General features: G+C 32.8%; 1 protein-coding gene across 35 annotated transcripts in view; it reads left to right on the forward strand.

Annotated features, from left to right (window-relative positions):
- The window catches only part of LOC124367590 (dystonin), a 389,529-nt gene that overhangs the window by 263,373 nt on the left and 107,083 nt on the right, over window positions 1-19,073 (forward strand). For 29 of the 35 annotated variants that reach the window (XM_046824584.1, XM_046824679.1, XM_046824768.1 and 26 more), the window contains 2 exons: window positions 1,833-10,995; window positions 18,154-18,300. In XM_046824584.1, coding sequence (XP_046680540.1) covers window positions 1,833-10,995; window positions 18,154-18,300 — 9,310 coding nt within the window. The remainder of the gene's footprint in view (window positions 1-1,832; window positions 10,996-18,153; window positions 18,301-19,073) is intronic. The other 6 variants (XM_046824793.1, XM_046824801.1, XM_046824815.1 and 3 more) reach the window with 2 other exon arrangements.

Consider the following 19,073-nt stretch of genomic DNA (forward strand, 5'->3'; position numbering starts at 1 on the left):
AGGCTTGTAATTTAAGTTACACACTTTCATATTATTGCATGTACTATCATTTGATTGTAGTGCACCAATAATTTTATTATTGAGTAATTGAATGGAAAACAAGTTATAAGTGACAATTACAATTTACATTTATAATCATACACAAAAAATAGGATATCCATTTTTTTATCTTTCATTTGTTTAAAATAGATGTAAAAACAGTTATACAGGATTTTTGCCACTATCCTTTGTGGAAGACATTGAAATTATTTTTCAAGGAAAACATCTCAAGGATTATAAGTATTGTATAAATATTTTAAAATTCAAGCTCATATTTGGCTACAAACTGACTATAGATTATATAACTAGATTTCATATGAATATAGACTGGTTCAGAACTTGTGTTGTATATTATAGGGGATTGTTACCATGATTATAGTAAACTGATTTTTATTACAGTCATTTTTTTAAGTTTTTAGTATTCTGTCTGTATGTGTTTTTATATTTATTTTAAAACGCATACATAAACAAATTTTGAGAGGTTGTTAACATTGATAATGTATTCAAACACAAGCACTTTACAGGAGTAATTTCCTTTAGAGAATTGGATTAGATATCCAACAACACATAATTCAAGTAAATCAATTTAACAATAATCTAAATATTGTTAACAAATTTGGAAAAGGTTGGTTGTTTCCTTCAATCTATATACATATGTACGTATGTATGTATATAACAGTTTCCGTTCGTCTTGTCTCAAAGTAATTATTAAATAGTGTGTGTGTGTGCTTTTTTTTTTCATTATAACAAATGTACAGTGAACCTTGCATTTCTTTTAATATTTAACAATTGTAGATAACACATTCCTTCACCACAATTCTTAATTATTAAATAAAAATATTATCTAAATACAGTATTGCATTTATGGTTATAATTCTTCCAGGTGCTAGGATGGTTTTTGTGATAAATTCAAATATTTGTGGCAGTAAACCCTTTAATAAGTATGATATGTCAGTTTTAAAGTAAGTTGATTTAAATTTGTTAATGTATACTTTGTTTAATAGGACATTACAAGAATATTAAAATTATTGGTATATATATATATATATATATATATATATATATATATATACCAATATATATATATATATATATATTATTCTCGCTTGTTTAAGGCTTGTTGCCTTTCTGAAATTAATAAATTCATTGAAACTTTTGCAAAGCTATATAATCTATTTCATTTCATCAAAATGTTGAGTTATTTGATAACAAGTTGCCAGTCTCTTAAATGTCAGAGAAAGTAAAAGAAAACTAGAAAAATACATTTAATAAAACCATTAGTATTTTTCTGTCACAGTTTAAATATTGAAGAGTTTATACAGCATGAAATCCCAATGCTAAAATAATTAATGATGTTAATAAATTCAGTATTTCTTCACACTCAGTCATACAACAATTCATTACATCAGTACTGCAAATAGCAGGAGCAGTAGTGTGTCAAATGGACGCCAGATAACAATACCTGTTGATATCTTATCAGTCACATTACTTTGCTTGCAGCAAACCACTCCACTTCATTGTGGGTTTTGTGCACGGTTATCTCCTTTGGCTTTATAGGTTGTGTGTCTTGAGTCTCCTGTGTTCATGTAAATTTTAAAAATAGTTACCACTTTTGACAAATTTTTTTATCTGTGATATTATTGGCTGTGTTTATTAATCTGTTTTTTATTGAGTAGTACTTAAACAAAGTTGATCATATATATATATATAAAAATGTACAACCGTGCCAGAACAACTTTAAATTTGGTTTATCCAGTATATTGCTGTTATTGCCAATGGAATTCTGTTGACAGGTACACATCAGATGTTGTGGACTCAGCACAACGAAACTCCAGTGAAAAAATAACAAAATCAGTTGCGAGTGTAAAAGTAACACAACAGGCCAACAGCCGTGAAGAATCTCCAGCCAAAATCTTCCCTGACCCTGTAGCGACTGAAACTTCAGTCAAAATAGGCAACAAAGTGTTCACAAATGGGGAATCTAGTCCGGCAAAATATAGTACAATGCAATTCTCGGAGATCCGATCATTAAAGCGAATAAACCGGGTAGAAGAGGGAATAGGAACGGACAATGTTGACATCATAGAAGCTCCGGGAATCCTTCATCCTCAAACTCGGGAAGTGTTGACGGTCGGGGATGCAATTAGGTTAAGAGTGTTAGATGTGCGGACTGGTAGAATAAATATGGTTGTAAACTCTAAGAACGTGTCTGTTACCATTGAAGAAGCTGTGGAACATGGTCTAGTCAATCCTGCATTAGCGGATCGGTTGTTAGGACCTTGTGGCATTGTTGAGGATGAGTCAAAGCCCCAGTTGTCTCTTCTGGAGGCAATCCAGAAGGAGCTACTGGATGCAGAGAGAGGGCCAGCAGAGAGAGCAAAGGTAAGATCACCAGAAGATAGGGGAGTTAGCATTGCTGAGGCTGTTCAGGGCCATGAAATAGATCCGGAAACGGGTCAGTATATTCTCAAAGATGGTAAAAAAATAAGTCTCAAGGAAGCATTCCGATTGGGTTTATTACGAAAAGATACTAAGCCTAATAAAAGAAAAGGGGTAGCATTGGCAGATGCAATTGTACAAGGAATTGTAGATGAAAGGACAGGACAGATTGTGGATCGATACACGGGAGAAAAGTACCCAGTGGAGATAGCAATACAAAAAGGATTGATCGATCCTGAGTTTAGAGAAGTGGTTGAAGTGGTAAGTGATAACAAAGTTACAGTGGAAGAAGCCTTACAATCAGGATTGTTAAAAGAAGGCAAGTACATGCATAGTTTATCCCAAGAGAAGCTACCTTTGCGGGAAGCGAGAAGACGTCAACTAATTATCAAACCAATGACTTTAAAAGACTGTGTTGATTTAGACGTTTTTGAAGATGGTTATGTAAAAACACCTACACACCGAGCCAAAGTTTCCATTCTTGAAGGCATATCTCGAGGAGTATTAGATTCTGATACAGCAAAATCAGTTACTGATACAAGAACTGAAGAACTGTTAACACTGTCAGATGCCTTATCAGAGGGTATCATTCTACCTGAGGGAAAATTTGTAGATAAGATAACAAATGAAGTTTTAACCATTCCAGAAGCTGTAGATAAGGGTTTTATTACCTCTGTTTCCATTAAATCTATTTTTGATATAGATGGCTTTAAGGATCAAAGTACTGGAGAGTTTTTAAGTTTAAACTTAGCTTTAGCAAAAAGCATTGTTAAAAATGGAGAATATGTGATAGATATTAAGTCTGGGAAAACTATTCCACTCAATGAGGCTGTGAAATTAGGTTTAGTCCGTCCAGAAGTTTTAGAGATGTTACAAAGAAAAATAGGGATCAAATCTGGTGGAAAAGAACTATCAGTTATAGAAGCAGTGTCTAAAAGCTATTTAGATCCAAGAACAGGGATGGTTTTAGAAAAGAAAACTAAAAAAGGCGTACCCTTGGATGAGGCAGTGAAGAAAAAGTTAATTTCACCAGAAGGGGCTGCATTACTTAATAGTTTATTAAATATTACTTTAACAACACAAACTGTTACCAAAACGATTAAACGATACTCAACTAGTGTGACTGTTGCAGAGTCATCAAAATTAATAACATTTGGAGAAGCTATAAGAAAAGGTTTAATAGATGAAAATACCCAAATGTTCAAAGATGAAAACACTGGAAGATTGTTGCCTGTAGAAGATGCTGTCAAAGAAGGGCTTTTAGGATTCCAAACAGATTTGGGAAGTCCAAGTAGTAGTTCCTCCTCAAGAGATGAATCACCAACCAAAGGATCTCCTACCAAGAAAAAATCACCTATCAAAGAAAGTGTAAAGAGAGCATTAGATTCACTTTCAAGATCAGGCTCAACATCACCAACCAAAAAGACATTATCAGGTAGTTCACCTGAGAAATCTGCTAAGATGTCAGAAGATTTTATAGTAGCTGAAAAATTGAAGACTGAAAGGCAAGTTTTTGAACTTCCACCTGATGGATGGTATCTTGGTGAGGCAATTGACCAGCGATTATTTGACCCAATTACAGGACTATTCATAATTCCTGGGACAGACAGATTAGTATCCTTTGAGGAATGTATTAATCTTGAAATTATCAATCCCAAGTCAGCTGTAGTTGTTGACCCAAATAAATCAAGAAGTGTGTCTTTACCTAAGAGTCTAGAAAAGAAAATACTTGATCCTACTGGCCATTATTACACATCAGATGGAAAAAAAATTACAATGAAAGAAGCAATAACCAAAAAACGGGTAATTCTTGAAGCCAGGATGGAAATTGACTCCACATCACCGAGACTAATTCAAGTTACAAAAGTAAGTGGAAAACCAGATAGAGTTGAAGTTTCTGAAATAGGTGCTGATAGAACTACATTTAAGGAAATTAAACCAAATGAAAATGAATCTAGTTTGGAACCTCTACAAGTCTCTCCAGGAGTAATATTTGACCCTGCAACTGCTTTGGTAATATTCACAGATAATGGTAAGTCAGATAATTTGTTAGAAGCAGTTAAAGAAGGTAAAATTGAATCAAGGAAAGTTAAAGTGAAAGATCCTAATACAGGCAATGAAATTAATATAAACGAAGCCATTAGAAAAGGCATTATTGACAAAAATACAGGAGATTACAAAGACAAATCCGGACGAAAAATAAGTTTTGCAGATGCTGCTAAATTTGGTGTTGTTGCAGTACTAGGTGCTCCTCTTGTAGCAGTTAGTAAAGCTGCTAAAATGATACAAAAGACTATGGTACTTGACCCAAAAACAGGTGAGGAAATTCCAATTGAAGTTGCTTTTGAAAGAGGATTAGTTGATAAAGATACCTTGGAAAAATACGAGCAGGCAATGGATGTGGATGATGAAAGTCAACTTAATTCACCAGTACCAGTAAAACCTGAATCAATGTCAGATTTATTTGTGAAAATGGAAAAACAAACTGATAAAGTTATGGGTGTAACACCAGAGCAGCAACCAAAATTCAAAACTTTAGACGCTTCATTTATATCCTTGGAAGATGACACAAGACCATCAGAGGGTGAACTCACAAGAGCCAGAGTCACAACAGAACCTAAATATAAAGTGTCAATAGGCCGTGCACGATCTTTGTCTCAAAGCCCTGACAGGGAAGCTAAACCAGTTGTTCTGCAGAAAATGAGGAAGAAAGTAGTAAAACCAAAGGATGCAGTCGATGTTGGAATAATTGATAAGGAAACTGCTGAAATTTTAGAAAAACCTGAAAGTTATCAGACAAAAAGTGGGGAGAAATTAAGTCTTTCAGAAGCCATTAATTTAAAGACATTGGATGGGAATACTGGAGCCATCAGAGACCCTCAAAGTGGTGAATTATTGACTATAAAAGAAGCACTAGAGAGAGGTATTCTAGATTCTGCAGGTTCATCGGGAAAACTTCTAATTCCCATTGCAAGAAGTCTCTCAGTCCCAGCAGCTTTAGACCAAGGACTGTATGAGAATGGTAAGATTGTCCATCCAGAAACTGGTGCTCACTTATCCCTAAAAGAAGCAATCATGTGTGAAATTGTAAACCCTACATCAAAATTGACAGATCCGAACACTGGAAGGAAAGTAACTTTGGAACAAGCTATTGCCAAGGGAAGTGTAGATGAAGACAGATCAAAAGTAAAAACAAGAAGAGGATCACTTGATTTATTGACAGCTGTCGAAGGTGGAGTATTTGATAAAAATGATGATAGGAAAGGACTTGATCAGTTACCCCCTGCAGGTATGACATTCCCAGTTGCTTTAAAAAGAGGACTAATAGACCCTGAGTCACAGGAAGTAGTTCACCCTGTAACTGGTGAAAGGAAACCAGTACAAGTAGCAATCCAAGAAAATTTCATTATGGCACTGCCATGTCCAATCTCACCTGATTCTATGGAAGTAACTGAAGCCTTAAATTCAAAACTGATTGACAGTGAGAAAGGAATTTTTATTCATCCAAAGACTGGTGAAGAAATACCAATATCAGATGCTGTTGAAATGGGTCTTTTGGTCCTGAAACCTCCTACAGAGGATTTTGGAGGATCTATTACATCAGTTACAGAAACTGTTAAAAGTTACCAAACTATTACGACAAAAACTATAGCATTAAAACCGGGACATGTTTTAATTGGGCCAGATGAAGTCAAAAACATAAATACTGGAGAAGTATTATCTCTAGCTGAAGCAAGAAGAAAAGATATTGTTAGAGATGAATCTGAATCTAATGAAAAAATTACTACAGCTGATCCAAAAATAAGTGTCATTCATACTGAAAAAGATAGTTTAGTCAACGTAAAGCAAGAAGCCTGTGAAGACCCTGATTTTAGGCAAATTATACCTCTAAAAGGAATTAAACAGTCTAGTATTTTAGATCCAAGTGATTCTGAAAATTATGCTGAAATGCACAAACATCAAGTAGCTTTGGAAGAGGCCTTCAGTGAAATTTATGATGAAAAGTCAAAGCAATTCAAGAATCCAAATTCACCCAATAAACTTTTGACATTTAAAGAAGCCTTAGATGCAAAAATAATTGATCCAGACTTAATTATTGTTGATGTAAATACAGGAGAACCTATAACTACGAGAGAAGCTGTAGAGCGAGGAATTATTGACTCTAAAACTGGTTCTTTTAAGGACAAAAAGTCTGGTGGAAGTGTTAACGTCAAAGAGGCTGCCAAAATGGGCTTGTTGGCAATTGTGGGAGCTCCGATTCTTGCAGGAAAAGCTGTAGTAGATGCTGTAAATAGTTTAAAGAAAAGTAAGTCACCTGAAAGGAAAACATCTATAGACATTCCAGCTACTGAAGTAACAATCAGAGCAGCAAAAGTACCTTCTCCACTTAAAGAAATGCCTTCAAAACCTATACCTTTAAAAGATGCTATTCATTGTGGTAAAATACAACCTGATCAAACTTTTGTTACTGTAAATATAGCTGGAGAGCCAAAACGCATTTTACTCAAGGATGCCATGGATAGAAATCTAATAGCATTAAACAACCCAATTGAAGTTTTAGGGAGCACTGAAATATCTGTTGTAAATGAGAAAACAAAATACAAAGTTAATGTTACTAAACATCTCAGTCCTAAAGAGCTAGCTCTGAGAGGTGCTTATGACTTAAAGAATGAAGAATTCATAGACCCAAAAACAGGAGAAGCTGTTGATTTTGGTGAGTTAGTCAGTGACACAAGTGTATTTGATCCAGAGTCCATTACAATTAAAAATTTGCAATCAGGAGAGAAAATTCCACTTAAATTGGCTTTGTCAATGCAAATAATTGATCCTGAGACTGGTAGCATGGTGGACCCTTCCACTGGCAAAGTAGTTCCTTTCTTTGAGGCTCTCAAACTTGGATGGATTGTTCAAAGTGGTGTAACAACAAAGAAATCTGCCAAGAAACTTGAACCAGGTATTTCTCTTACTGATGCAGTCCAAAGTGGTATTTTCAACCCATTAACAGGAGAAATCAAAGATCCCAAAACAAATGAAGTTCTTAGCTTAGCTGAAGCTATTGTAGAGGGCATTGTTGATTCAGATTTAGTCATGATTCGAAATCCTGCTAATAATGATCTTTTGCCACTTGCTGAAGCTGTTGAGTGTGGAATAATTGATCTTAATCGAGGAGTTGTCATCAACCCTGAGACTAAAAAAGAAACAAGTCTGCAGACTGCTTTCAGTGAAGGTTTTGTATTGTCTGGGTTTAGAAAACCAATTTCCTTGGAGCCAGTTGTGAAAAAAGGTTGGTTTACACCAAGTGGTAAAATATTGGATCCTTTAACAAAACGTGAAATAGACATTTCTGAATCAATAAAAAGAGGTATTGTGGATCCATTCATTACTGAATGTAAGGATACAAAATCAAACAGTTTTATGACATTAGATGATGCTCTTTCTAAACAGCTTGTCAATCCAGAGAAAGGAAATTTAAAGGACACTGTTACAGGATCTCTTGTACCCTTAGATTCTGCAGTTGAACAAGGACTGGTACGTACAAATAATATATCACTTCCTCTCATAGATGCAATTGTGCAGGAGTATTATTCACCTAAAAATGGAAAGTTCCTGAATCCTGGTATTGGGGAAGAGCAATCTTTGAGAGAAGCAAAAAATTGCAAATTTGTGGATTTAACATCTGTTTTGATTAAAGATGCTCATAATGATAAAGTTGTTACTGTTTCTGAAGCTGAACGTACAGAGTTATTAGATATTGATAAGGGTGTCTTGAAATATCCAGTACAAATGACGTTGGATATTGCATACCAAAAAGGATATATCCTAACAACTCAAAAACCATTGTCATTACAAGAAGCCCTTGCCCAAGGCTGTTATGACCCAAAAACAGGTTTGATGGTAATGAGAGATGAAGACAAATTAACTCTTGATGAAGCAATGAACGTTGGAGAGGTAAATAGAAATGCATTAACAGTCAAAGACCCGAGATCTGGTGATATAATTACATTATCTGATGCGATAAAAATTGGTGTAGTTGATCCTAAAGCTGGAACAGCTACAGATCCAACTAATGGCGCTGAAATGCATTTCTATGATGCCTTAGATAGAGGCTTGATTGTGCCAGCAAAACGAAAATTTTCTCTTCCAGAAGCTGTATTTAAAGGATTTTACGATCCGGTATCTGGGAAGTTTACAAGTCCAGAAACTAAAGAAAAACTCCAAACAGATCGAGCAATCAGGAGAGGTATTATAGATCCTGTCTCCACAATGGTAAAAATTGATGGGAAGGTTATGACTTTTGAACATGCTGTTGAAGATGGTATTGTTGATGCTAAAGCTGGCACCATTAAATTTGAAAATCAAAAATTAGATTTTCAAGAAGCTTTTGAACAAGGATTGCTCATTGAAGTTCGTCGACCGATGTCATTAAATGAAGCAATATTGAAAGGAATTTACGATGAGAGAAGTGGTCTATTTGTAGACCCAGGAACAGGTGATAAGTTAACTTTACAGCAGGCTATTCAGTCTTGTTTGATCGATCCTGACTCTGTACATGTAAAGGACACTCGCAGTGGTTTCTTAAAGAAACTCAACTTATCCGAAGCAATTAAACATGGATTCATTGATGGAACAACTGGTAAAGTGAAAGACTTTATCAAAGGAGAAGCAGAAATTTCAGTCATTGATGCATTTGAATCTGGTTTAATTGTGGACAGTAAAGCAGCAGTATCTATTCAGAGAGCAATTCACCAAGGTTTATATGATGATCAATCCGGAAAGTTTACAGATCCAAATACAGGTAGAAAAATAACTCTTCACGAAGCAATCAGGAGATTTATCATTAATCCTCTCCTACCTTGTTATTGGGACAGAAAGTCAGAGAGGTTGCTTTCATTGGTGGAAACTTGTCGAGATGGCATCATTGATAGAAGAACTGGAATGTTTAAGGAGCCTGGAGCGAACTGTACTGTGTCACTTTCTGAAGCAATGGAACTGGGGTTAATTGTAGATATTGAAAGTGCAGGCTTTGGGCTATATGAAGCAATTGTAATGGGTCTCTATGAAGAGGGTAAATTTGTCCACCCTTGTACGGGTAGGAAACTCACATTGTGTGATGCTGTGAAGGAAGAGTTGGTCAACCCTGTTAAGTCCATAGTCAAAAACTCAAAGACTGGACGATATCTAAAACTTCCTGAAGCTGTTGAGGCAACATTAATAGATGATGTTGTTGGAGCCTATCAGGTTCCTGACACTAAGAAGATACTAACTCTTCAAGAAGCCAAAAACAGAGGACTGATTGTTACAGCTAAAAGACCTCTAAGTATAGAGGAAGCAATCAAATGTGGACTTTTTAGAACTGATAGTGGGAAGTTTGCTGATCCTGAGAGTGGAGAATTCCATGATTTGCTTCAAGCAATTATTAAAGGTTTGATAAATGCGGAAACAACAGCTATCAAAGACCCAGTTACAGGACAACTGAAAAGTATAAACTCGTCTATAGAAGATGGAACTATTGACATCTCCAAAGGTAGAGTTCTAGATCCCAAAACTAAACGTTCTTATTCAATTGACACAGCATTGCAGAAGGGAATACTTGTAACAGTTGAGAAACCATTAACATTCCAACAAGCAGTTAGAAGAGGTTCAATTGATTTCTTGAAGGAAACTATTAAAGATCCAAGAACGATGCGTGAATGCACCTTAGAAGAAGCAATCAAGTATGAGCTTATCGACCCAGACTCTGCTGTTGTAAAAAATCCAAAAACTGGACATTTCTTGACATTAAATAAGGCAATTACTGATGGAATCATCGATATGAACAGACGAGCTGCTCTTGATTCTCAAACAGGAAAGGTGAAGAGCTTATGTATTACGTTTGAACAAGGAACAGTCGTCTTCCTAAGAGAACCGTTGTCTTTTGACATCGCTGTAGAACAAGGGCATCTAGATACAACTACTGGTAAATTCACTGATCCACAATCTAAAGAAATTCTCACACTGAAGGAAGCAATCACATTAGGACTAATTGATCCAGATTCTGTCCTAGTCAAAGATATGGCAAAGAAAAAACTACTAAAACTTCCAGAGGCTTTCAGGAAAGGAGTTATGGATTCTGACAAAGGTAACGTCCTCGACACTGCTACTTCTAAGTTACACTCTCTGCCAAATGCGATTGAAAGTGGTTTAGTAACAACTCATGGGCTCTCTCTGATAGAAGGGCTAGATTTTGGTCTTTACAACCCTACAACAGGCAGCTTCACTGATCCATTTTGTACGAGTGGGGGGGTTATGGAGCGAAGGCGACTTAACCTCACAGAAGCTATAAAGGCTGGCCTAATAGACCCCTCTACCAGCGTTATTAAGGATCCGGCAACAGGCAACATCGCCACAGTACAAGATGCCATCTCAAGCGAAGCCATAGATCCTACTGCTGGACGCATGCTGGAGACTACCTCAGGAAAGGCCATTGACCTCCTGAAAGCAAAGGAGAGGGGTTATATCATTCCAGCTGAGGCCCGGGTAAGTGGACTACTGTCTCTCTGTCACGTGCTTGTTTTAGTTGTAGGTACAAACTGGTTGCTTTTAAATAATTGGCAGTGAGACAAGGAAAACTGGCTTATTAGTTGTTTTATCTTATAATCTTAACAGTTCTAATTTAAATCTTGCAACCTTAGAATTCATAGAATAAATTCTCGAATAAAAATTCAATGCAAATTTATTTAAAATCTTATTTTATCTTATTATATTGTATCATTACAACATATATAAAATCTAACTATTATATTTAAACTGTTTACTGTTAAATTGGTACTGATTTTCCGAGTATTTTGACCTAATTTAACAATAAAATTTGGTTTTTGTAGAATGTGACTTAAATAATGTTTTTAAATGCAAAAATTAAAATTTCCTTATAATTTTAATTTTTTTAAATTGATATGGTATGTAGATGATCAAAAAAGGTTATTTAAAAACAACCAAGTACTAGCAGATGGATATGAAGTGCACCGCCAAGGTTGAAAATCTTGAGATATAATCTGTCAAGAGGGGTTGGAAGCAGAGGCTTTGTCATGTCTAGCGTTTAGCGAACTATCGCTTCTGGTAGTAGAACAGCGGGCATGCTATGCATTGTTCTGCTTTAGCTACGAAGGATGTTAGACTTAGTATCTAGATTTAGTTTATAGAGAGCTTACTTGTAACTTGTGTTCTCTGTTTCATTCAGGGAATCCATTCAGTCTCAACTGTTTGTTGGTGGTTTTAATGAAACAGCCAAAATAAAATTTTCCTCATTAAACAAAATTATTGTTGACAAGATAATTAATGAAAATTTCTCAGACACCAGTGCAATGACGATTTTCTAATGTTAAAAATAATCTGTGAAGTGAATGACCAATAACGAAGCAATATTTTATGTGAAATATATTAAATAATAATATTAAAGTAGAATTGTGTTAATGTATTTAACCCTTTTATGACCAGCTGTCATTATAATATTGCTGGTAAGGTAGAACGGTGTTAAGGACCAACTGACAATATCACTTCGAGACATCCTTTTTTTGCTCCGTACCGGGTGTCTGCATATTTGGTTAAGTATTTTTGAGTTTTTCACTAGATACAGTTTTGGCGAACATATCACTGAACTGAATGATAATTAATTTTACCATTGCTAACAACTATACAAATGCTATTTTGTCTTTGGTTACATTGAGTAATCTATAAATGGATGTCAAACAATGATAGTAATTATGATGGCACTGATGAAGTTTACATACATAGTTTAAATTTTGTACACTTTTGTACATAGTGTAAACAGTAGTATAGGGCATTTTTATAAGAGTCATTTATTCCATTATTCCATCTTAGACTTTTAAAATATAAATATAAATAAAAGATCATTTTGTTTTTGTTTACTCCATATTGTGATTTTCTGCATGATTGTGTTATATGTTTTCATGTTTGTCAGTAAAAAACTTAGATTTTTTCATTTTTTTAAATTTAATATATTTTTACGAAACAATATAAAGAACAGTAAAAATAATTCAGGCGGTAAAAGAATGACCTACACTACCTTCAAACTAGTTTTTTTTTATAATAAAAAAACAACATTTAAGTCCTTTGCGTGTAGGTTTTATGCTGTAAATAAATTCAGATGTTTTTAATAGATTAACATTTTTTTATTTGAAGACAATTCATATCTTTAATTGGTTTATGCAGGTTTTTGAGGACAGTAATTTTTGGCACTGGTCGCAAAAGGGTTAAGTAATAAAATAATAGCAAATTATTGTCTTAAGGCGTATTTTACCTTGCCTTTTCCTCTATTAAATTAGAAAAAAGTCATATCTCATTTGTAAGGGAGTTGCTTTTAATATTTGTCAAATTCTTAAGTTATTTGATCGATTTACAAAGTGTTTTGGAACCATCAGATTTGGAAATTAGTTACATGCAAATGTCAAGAAAATTAATTGTTTGGCTAATATCAAAAATAATAGTTGAAGGCGTTTGACAGACTGGTCAAAATAATCAATCGACTATTTTCTTTATTTTTACAATTGCATCCACAGTTTAAATGAATTAAATTTACATAGAAATCAGTAACATTGTTAATTAAACTGCCAACTTTGATGGCCATCTAATTATTTGAGTTGAATGTTTTTTAAATTTTACATATAAATTATTATTTTCTAGTTAAAATTTGTTAAAGATAGACCAACATTAGTGCTGTTTACGTACAATAACAATAAAACAATAAGATATTGGATATTCTGGTACAAATGTGTAAGAAACTTTCTAATTGAAATATATTCAGATCATAATTTAAATTTGTTGTTAACATTGAGTTTAGCTCTATTTCAACCTATCCCACCTTAGCTACATTAAATTTGTTGTTTTGAATTATCACTAGTGTTTTATTAGTGCTCTACAACAACCATTTAGTATAATTTTTAAATTCATTGCTGAGCCTTAAATTTGTTTATATTTCGATACGCTTATAAGTTCTCAGAGCTGTTCCATATATTTAAGCAGAAATTCACTTACGGGAAATTACACTAGCTATAGAACATTGCTGATAAAAGCACTAAACAAGTCATATGCCATTATTTTTGTTATTACCACCAAAATTTGCAGGTTATTTCTGATACAGATCTTTGTTTATTTGTCAGGAATTGAGATTTCTGTAAAGCACAATGCCTCCATAAAATTCTGTGATTTGCTTGAGAAATTATCATCTGAGGTCCTTAAGATGCTAAAGAAAGTATACAGATGTAATGAAAAACAACACAATTGTACAAATGGCAAAAGCACATACACGAAGGTCGCACAAATGTAGAATGTGACCTTCACAGTAGCTGCCCCTGTACTTCTACCACAGTTGGTAACATTGATCGTGTTCGAGTGAACTGCGCGTAGACCAAATAATAATTACTATAAATATTGCTGGGAGTGTGTACAGTGTTCTTCATAATGATTGAAATATTCATCATTTTTGTTCATCTATGGTTCTGAAAATTTGCTTGAACAATAATAAATAGAGCAATTATGTTTATGTATTTGGTTAACATATTTGATAATGGTAACAGCTTCTTTTTGAATAAAATTTCGATAGGTGAAGAAACGTGGAGCTTTCTTTTGACCTTCTAAAAAAACATGAGTCCTCTGAAAAACTAAAAACTAAACAAAACTCTGATGAATAATCGTAACTGTGTCAGAAACTCTGAGGTTTCACCAGCAATGTTTCCAACTGCAGTGAGACGAAGATTCCCCTTCAATTAAACCTTTCTTTAAATATAGATACAATTTTTAGAATATTTTCCTCTGCCACATGTGTACCAGTTATGTTTGCTTTTAACTTGTTCAATTACGGTTTGTTTCAATTAATAGATTGTTAATGTATTGGTCGGTCAGATGTGATTTGTATGTTTGTGCAAGCATTAAATGTGTTTCTATCATCTTTACCCTATATGTTTGTTTGTGATAAAATTTTCAAAATTTAATTTGTCTTGCTATGATGGTCTTAGGTAGACATTCTAAATTGGGTGCGAGTTAATGTACGTTATTAATCATTTACATTTGTCAGTACAGTTTTATATTGTGCAGGCTCTTCTGATTTTTCTGTTTGATAAAATCCTTACAGGGAACTGATAGGCAAAAAAAAATAACAGTTACATAAGGGTATTTTAATAACTGTTATTGAGTAGATTTGAGATGTGTATTCGGGTTAGCATATGTTATTGTGTAAAAGTTATTTATCGTTGGAATATATTTGTCTTTTGTATATGGTACTTAGTTGTTCTATTAGAGGTGTAAGAAGTATTAATTAAATTTCAGTCATGAAAATAATGAGAATTAAAAATATATTTATGAGATTATAACAGTATAAAATTTCAAAAAAAGTCAATCTACATAAGTTTTGGTGGACTACCACACTTCATGACTTAGCTCCTAAGATGTCTTTTATTGCTAGCCAATTTAATAAAATTATTAAGTTTATTAGCTACCCTGGATTGCCCTATTATATAGCATAACGTTAATAAAATGGTCTGACTTCTCCAATCCCATTCCCTTAAACTGCTGATAGTTGTTTAACAATAATTAACAGTTAGTAAGTCAGCTAATGCCTCTCTTATGTATGTTTTTAAACACAATTTTAATAGGATAATCGGTTAGGTTGATATATTGTGTCTTTTTTGCATTATCAGCAACATAAAAAGATGACAATTCGGCAGCCTCTCCCAAGTTGACAAACATCTTCCATGGCTCTTACAGCCCTTATCATCTGAGATCACACATCTAATAGCTGACTCAGAGAAAACAAGATATGATTCTCCAAAGTTACTTTAAAACTTAATGATTGATTTGTGGTATCAAAATATTATATTTGATTGTCTTTTGTATAATGTTGCAGTTAATGTTGTGTATAATCCATGAAAAATCTGTCCTAATTCCGTATGTTGGTTCTAAATTAAAAATATGTATCAGTATATTACAAAGAAAGTTGTTCTAGTACATTTTTAATGTTGAATTTGTAATAACTAATTAGATTAATTTTTATAAAAAAGAATTTAAAAGTAGAGAAACATCAATATCAAAATTAAGTATTAGGAACCAAGAAATCAGGAATTGTAGTTTTGTTAATGCCAGAATCAAGATCAATGAGGCCATCTATTTTTCCAATTGTATGTAACCATCGAAATATAATTCGCTAAATTTTATTGGAATACCTTACATTTAAAAAATGATTCTAGTTGTTAGGACAGCTTCAGCAACTATATTGTGGAGTGGGTGAGGACAAGCTGACAGTTTGACCTATTATGCTATAAAAATTAAAACGTTAATTAAAGTGTTTACTCACCTGAGACATTTCAGCTGTCATTGACTTTTCTGTACCCTTCCCTACCCCTCTACTGTTGTAGTCTCTAGTGCTTTTGTCAGTCTTGCTGTTTGTCTACATTTATTGTTTCTGCTTTCTGTTCCAGTGTTTGTTGTTTTTCTTGTTTTTGTTGTTATGTTTTGGTGTGTTCCAGGATGGGTTTGTTTGTTGGGGTTTTGTTTACATTTGCCCCACTCACATAACTAAACTAGCTCTTGCTGCCTAACCACTCGCTCGGTACAATCGGTTACGGTCCGTCTCGACCAGGGCCTGGCTTCGCTTGGATCCAAGGAACCATAACAGCAATGCTAACTCCTCATTACTAACTTTGTTTTATTTCTTCTTTACTCTCTTCTTTTTGTTTAATTTTTGAATGCCCTTCTGTTTTATTTTCTCATTATTAACCTGTTTATTTCTAATTTTTCACTTATCTTGATTTTATTTTTGGACAAAGGTATGTCATATTTTTACTATTTTTATTACTTTAATCTACTAATTTATCATTAATTTTTAATCATCACTCTGTTAATTTTATTTCTCACTTTATACCATGATTTTTTTAAATTATCATCACAAACTCATTTTCTTCACCTCACTAGTTTTTTTTAACATATTTCATTATTTGTCATCTAAAATAAAATCATTTAAAATGTAACAATTAAGAGAAATAAAATTAATGGAAAAGTTATAAATGTAAAAGAAATTGTTCAATGTTTTACTTTATAAATCTGTTACTAGCCACAATTAAAGCTAAATTCTAAATAAAAATACGTTGCCATTAGTTTAATTTTTATTTCTTTAAACATTTTGAAATTATTCAATTCAAAAAAATCCTTTTAGTATTATTTTATGGAGAGTTTCAATTCTTTACACTTGAATATTTTGATGTTATATACTTACTAGAAAAATAGTTAAGGGAGTATTACTGTATCTTCAACATACTAATTTTAAAATTATTAAATGCTGAGCTTAGCTGCATTACGAATTCGGATTGTATCAGCCCGCAATATCCTGTATATTTTTTCAGAGTAATAATTGGAAACTATCTTTAACATGATTTATTGCAATGCTTTTGTCTTGTTTTTCTGTTTGGCATGCTGAGAGAGCACGTGTGATCACAGTTTTTGTTTGTTTTGTTTTTTGTGCACGGTTTAAATTTAATTTTGTTTTGCATTTTTCTGGTTGTTATTGTGGTGGGCCTAATATTACAATTGTGATAGTAAGACTATTGAACAATCATGATTTTAAAGTTGGAGATGGTTTTTGTAGTGTTACAGCAAGCGAGGCCAAACATTAATTTATTAAATACTTTAATAGAGAAAAGCAAAATGCAACAATGAAAGTGTTATTAGTTATAATTAGATAATTTTATGATTTGTAAAGTCATGATTGGTGAGTTAAAATTTTAAATGTGTATGATTTATTTTGTTGCTTCTCAATTTTGTTGTTGGCAAAGTGATATTTTACTATAATTCTTGAACTGTATAGCCTAATCTGTAGACTTGCAGCTATAACATTAGTAATTTGTATGTTTTGAATTTTGATGTGTTTAGTTAAGTCTTATAAATTTGGTTTGTTCAAATAAGATTTTGTTCATTTGAATACAGAATTGTATTGATGTGACTAAATGTTTGTTTGCGACCTTTTATTGTGTCAGTAGGCTGGATACTTCTTCAATTTAATAGAAAGCTGTTCTTTTTAAAGAAACAACTTATTCATGTAAAATTATGAGTTAAGGTAGTTTGTGTTTGGTCCAGGACGTAATAAAAGTACTTTGTGCTTTTTTAAAGTTTTGTTTTATTAATTATTTTGTTTGCTTTACTTTGTTCCAACTTGTAATCCTTATTCATAGAAGTTCCTATGTAATGCATGCTAGGACAGCTCAGTTAGTAAATACTAAATTTTTAATTAAAGTGTCTTAAATGTCAATGTAATGTTATAATTTTTATTTATCACTTATGGAATACTAAATATGAAATTTAGTGAAATAGTAAAATATATTTATATTATAAATTCTTATAAAAAATAAGAAATGTTTTCAAATATATTGGTTTTTAAATTTTCTTGCTAAAAAAATCTGTAAAATTTTAACCTTAACCTAAAAATAGTGTTTAAAAATACACAATGCTTTTCTTAAAAAATAAAATGGTATGAAATTGATTAAGTGTTTAATAAAATTAGGAATTGTTAGTTATATAAATGTTTTGTTCTCTTTTACATTGTTGTGGTCCTTTTACAAATCAGTGGCTTTTAATTAGTAACATAATGTTATAAAGTGATGGTAATTGTTGTTTGTGTGCGTGCATGTGCAGCAAGCAATGGAGGAGAAGTACCGATTGTGTGATGATACACTATCGCAGCTACTGGCTTGGGTTGCGGAGGTGGAGGATCGTCTGGCGAGCCAGGATGTCGCACAAGAGGACATTGACCAGCTGCGCAACCAGATCAACATACTCAAGGTTTGTGTTATGGACATCATGGGACACAACAGTGTCAGGGTTGTAGAAATATTTATTTTTAATATAACAATATATAACAGTGTGATCTGAATGTTATCAGAAAATAACTTGAGATGTTTGTAACTGTGAATTGGATTATATGAAATAAATTAATAGATAGATTATTGTCAGTACTATAGTTAATTATAAGTGGTTAATATTAATAGAGTATTAAAAGAAATAGTAGGACAACTCAGAAAATAAATTTCAATTACAAAAGCACAATTTGAAATGTAAATTATTATATTTTGGATTGAACTCAAAATTCAATATTGTTATTTATTATAAAAATATATTCTTTTTAGATTAAACTTGCACTGAAAACACTTTAATATAAAATCAATAAACAACTTAGATATAAAGATCCTGCGATCATATAATAATTAAATGCCAAGGTGTTATTTTCTGTATTCTTATTTACACTAAATTTCGAAGTATATTTTCTCTAACTAAAAACTTCAAATTTCTTTCAATAATAGGGTTTATTGATCTGCTATACCTTTCTTATTACTCTTAGTAACTCTTTTTTTATGATAAGATTTTCCCCTTCAAATATTAATTATAATATTAACATCCAGAGAAGAACACAATATTTCCTACTATTTAACAAACTAATTTCTGAATTATTCGGACAGGACACTGCGAATGGTTAGTGAAATATCTATGACTAATGTTTGTCTCCTATGTTATCAATTTACAGTGCTTTATAGTCTGAACTGTGTTGATTCTCAGGT

Source organism: Homalodisca vitripennis, chromosome 1, assembly GCF_021130785.1.
Source record: "Homalodisca vitripennis isolate AUS2020 chromosome 1, UT_GWSS_2.1, whole genome shotgun sequence".
Lineage (NCBI taxonomy): Eukaryota > Metazoa > Arthropoda > Insecta > Hemiptera > Cicadellidae > Homalodisca > Homalodisca vitripennis.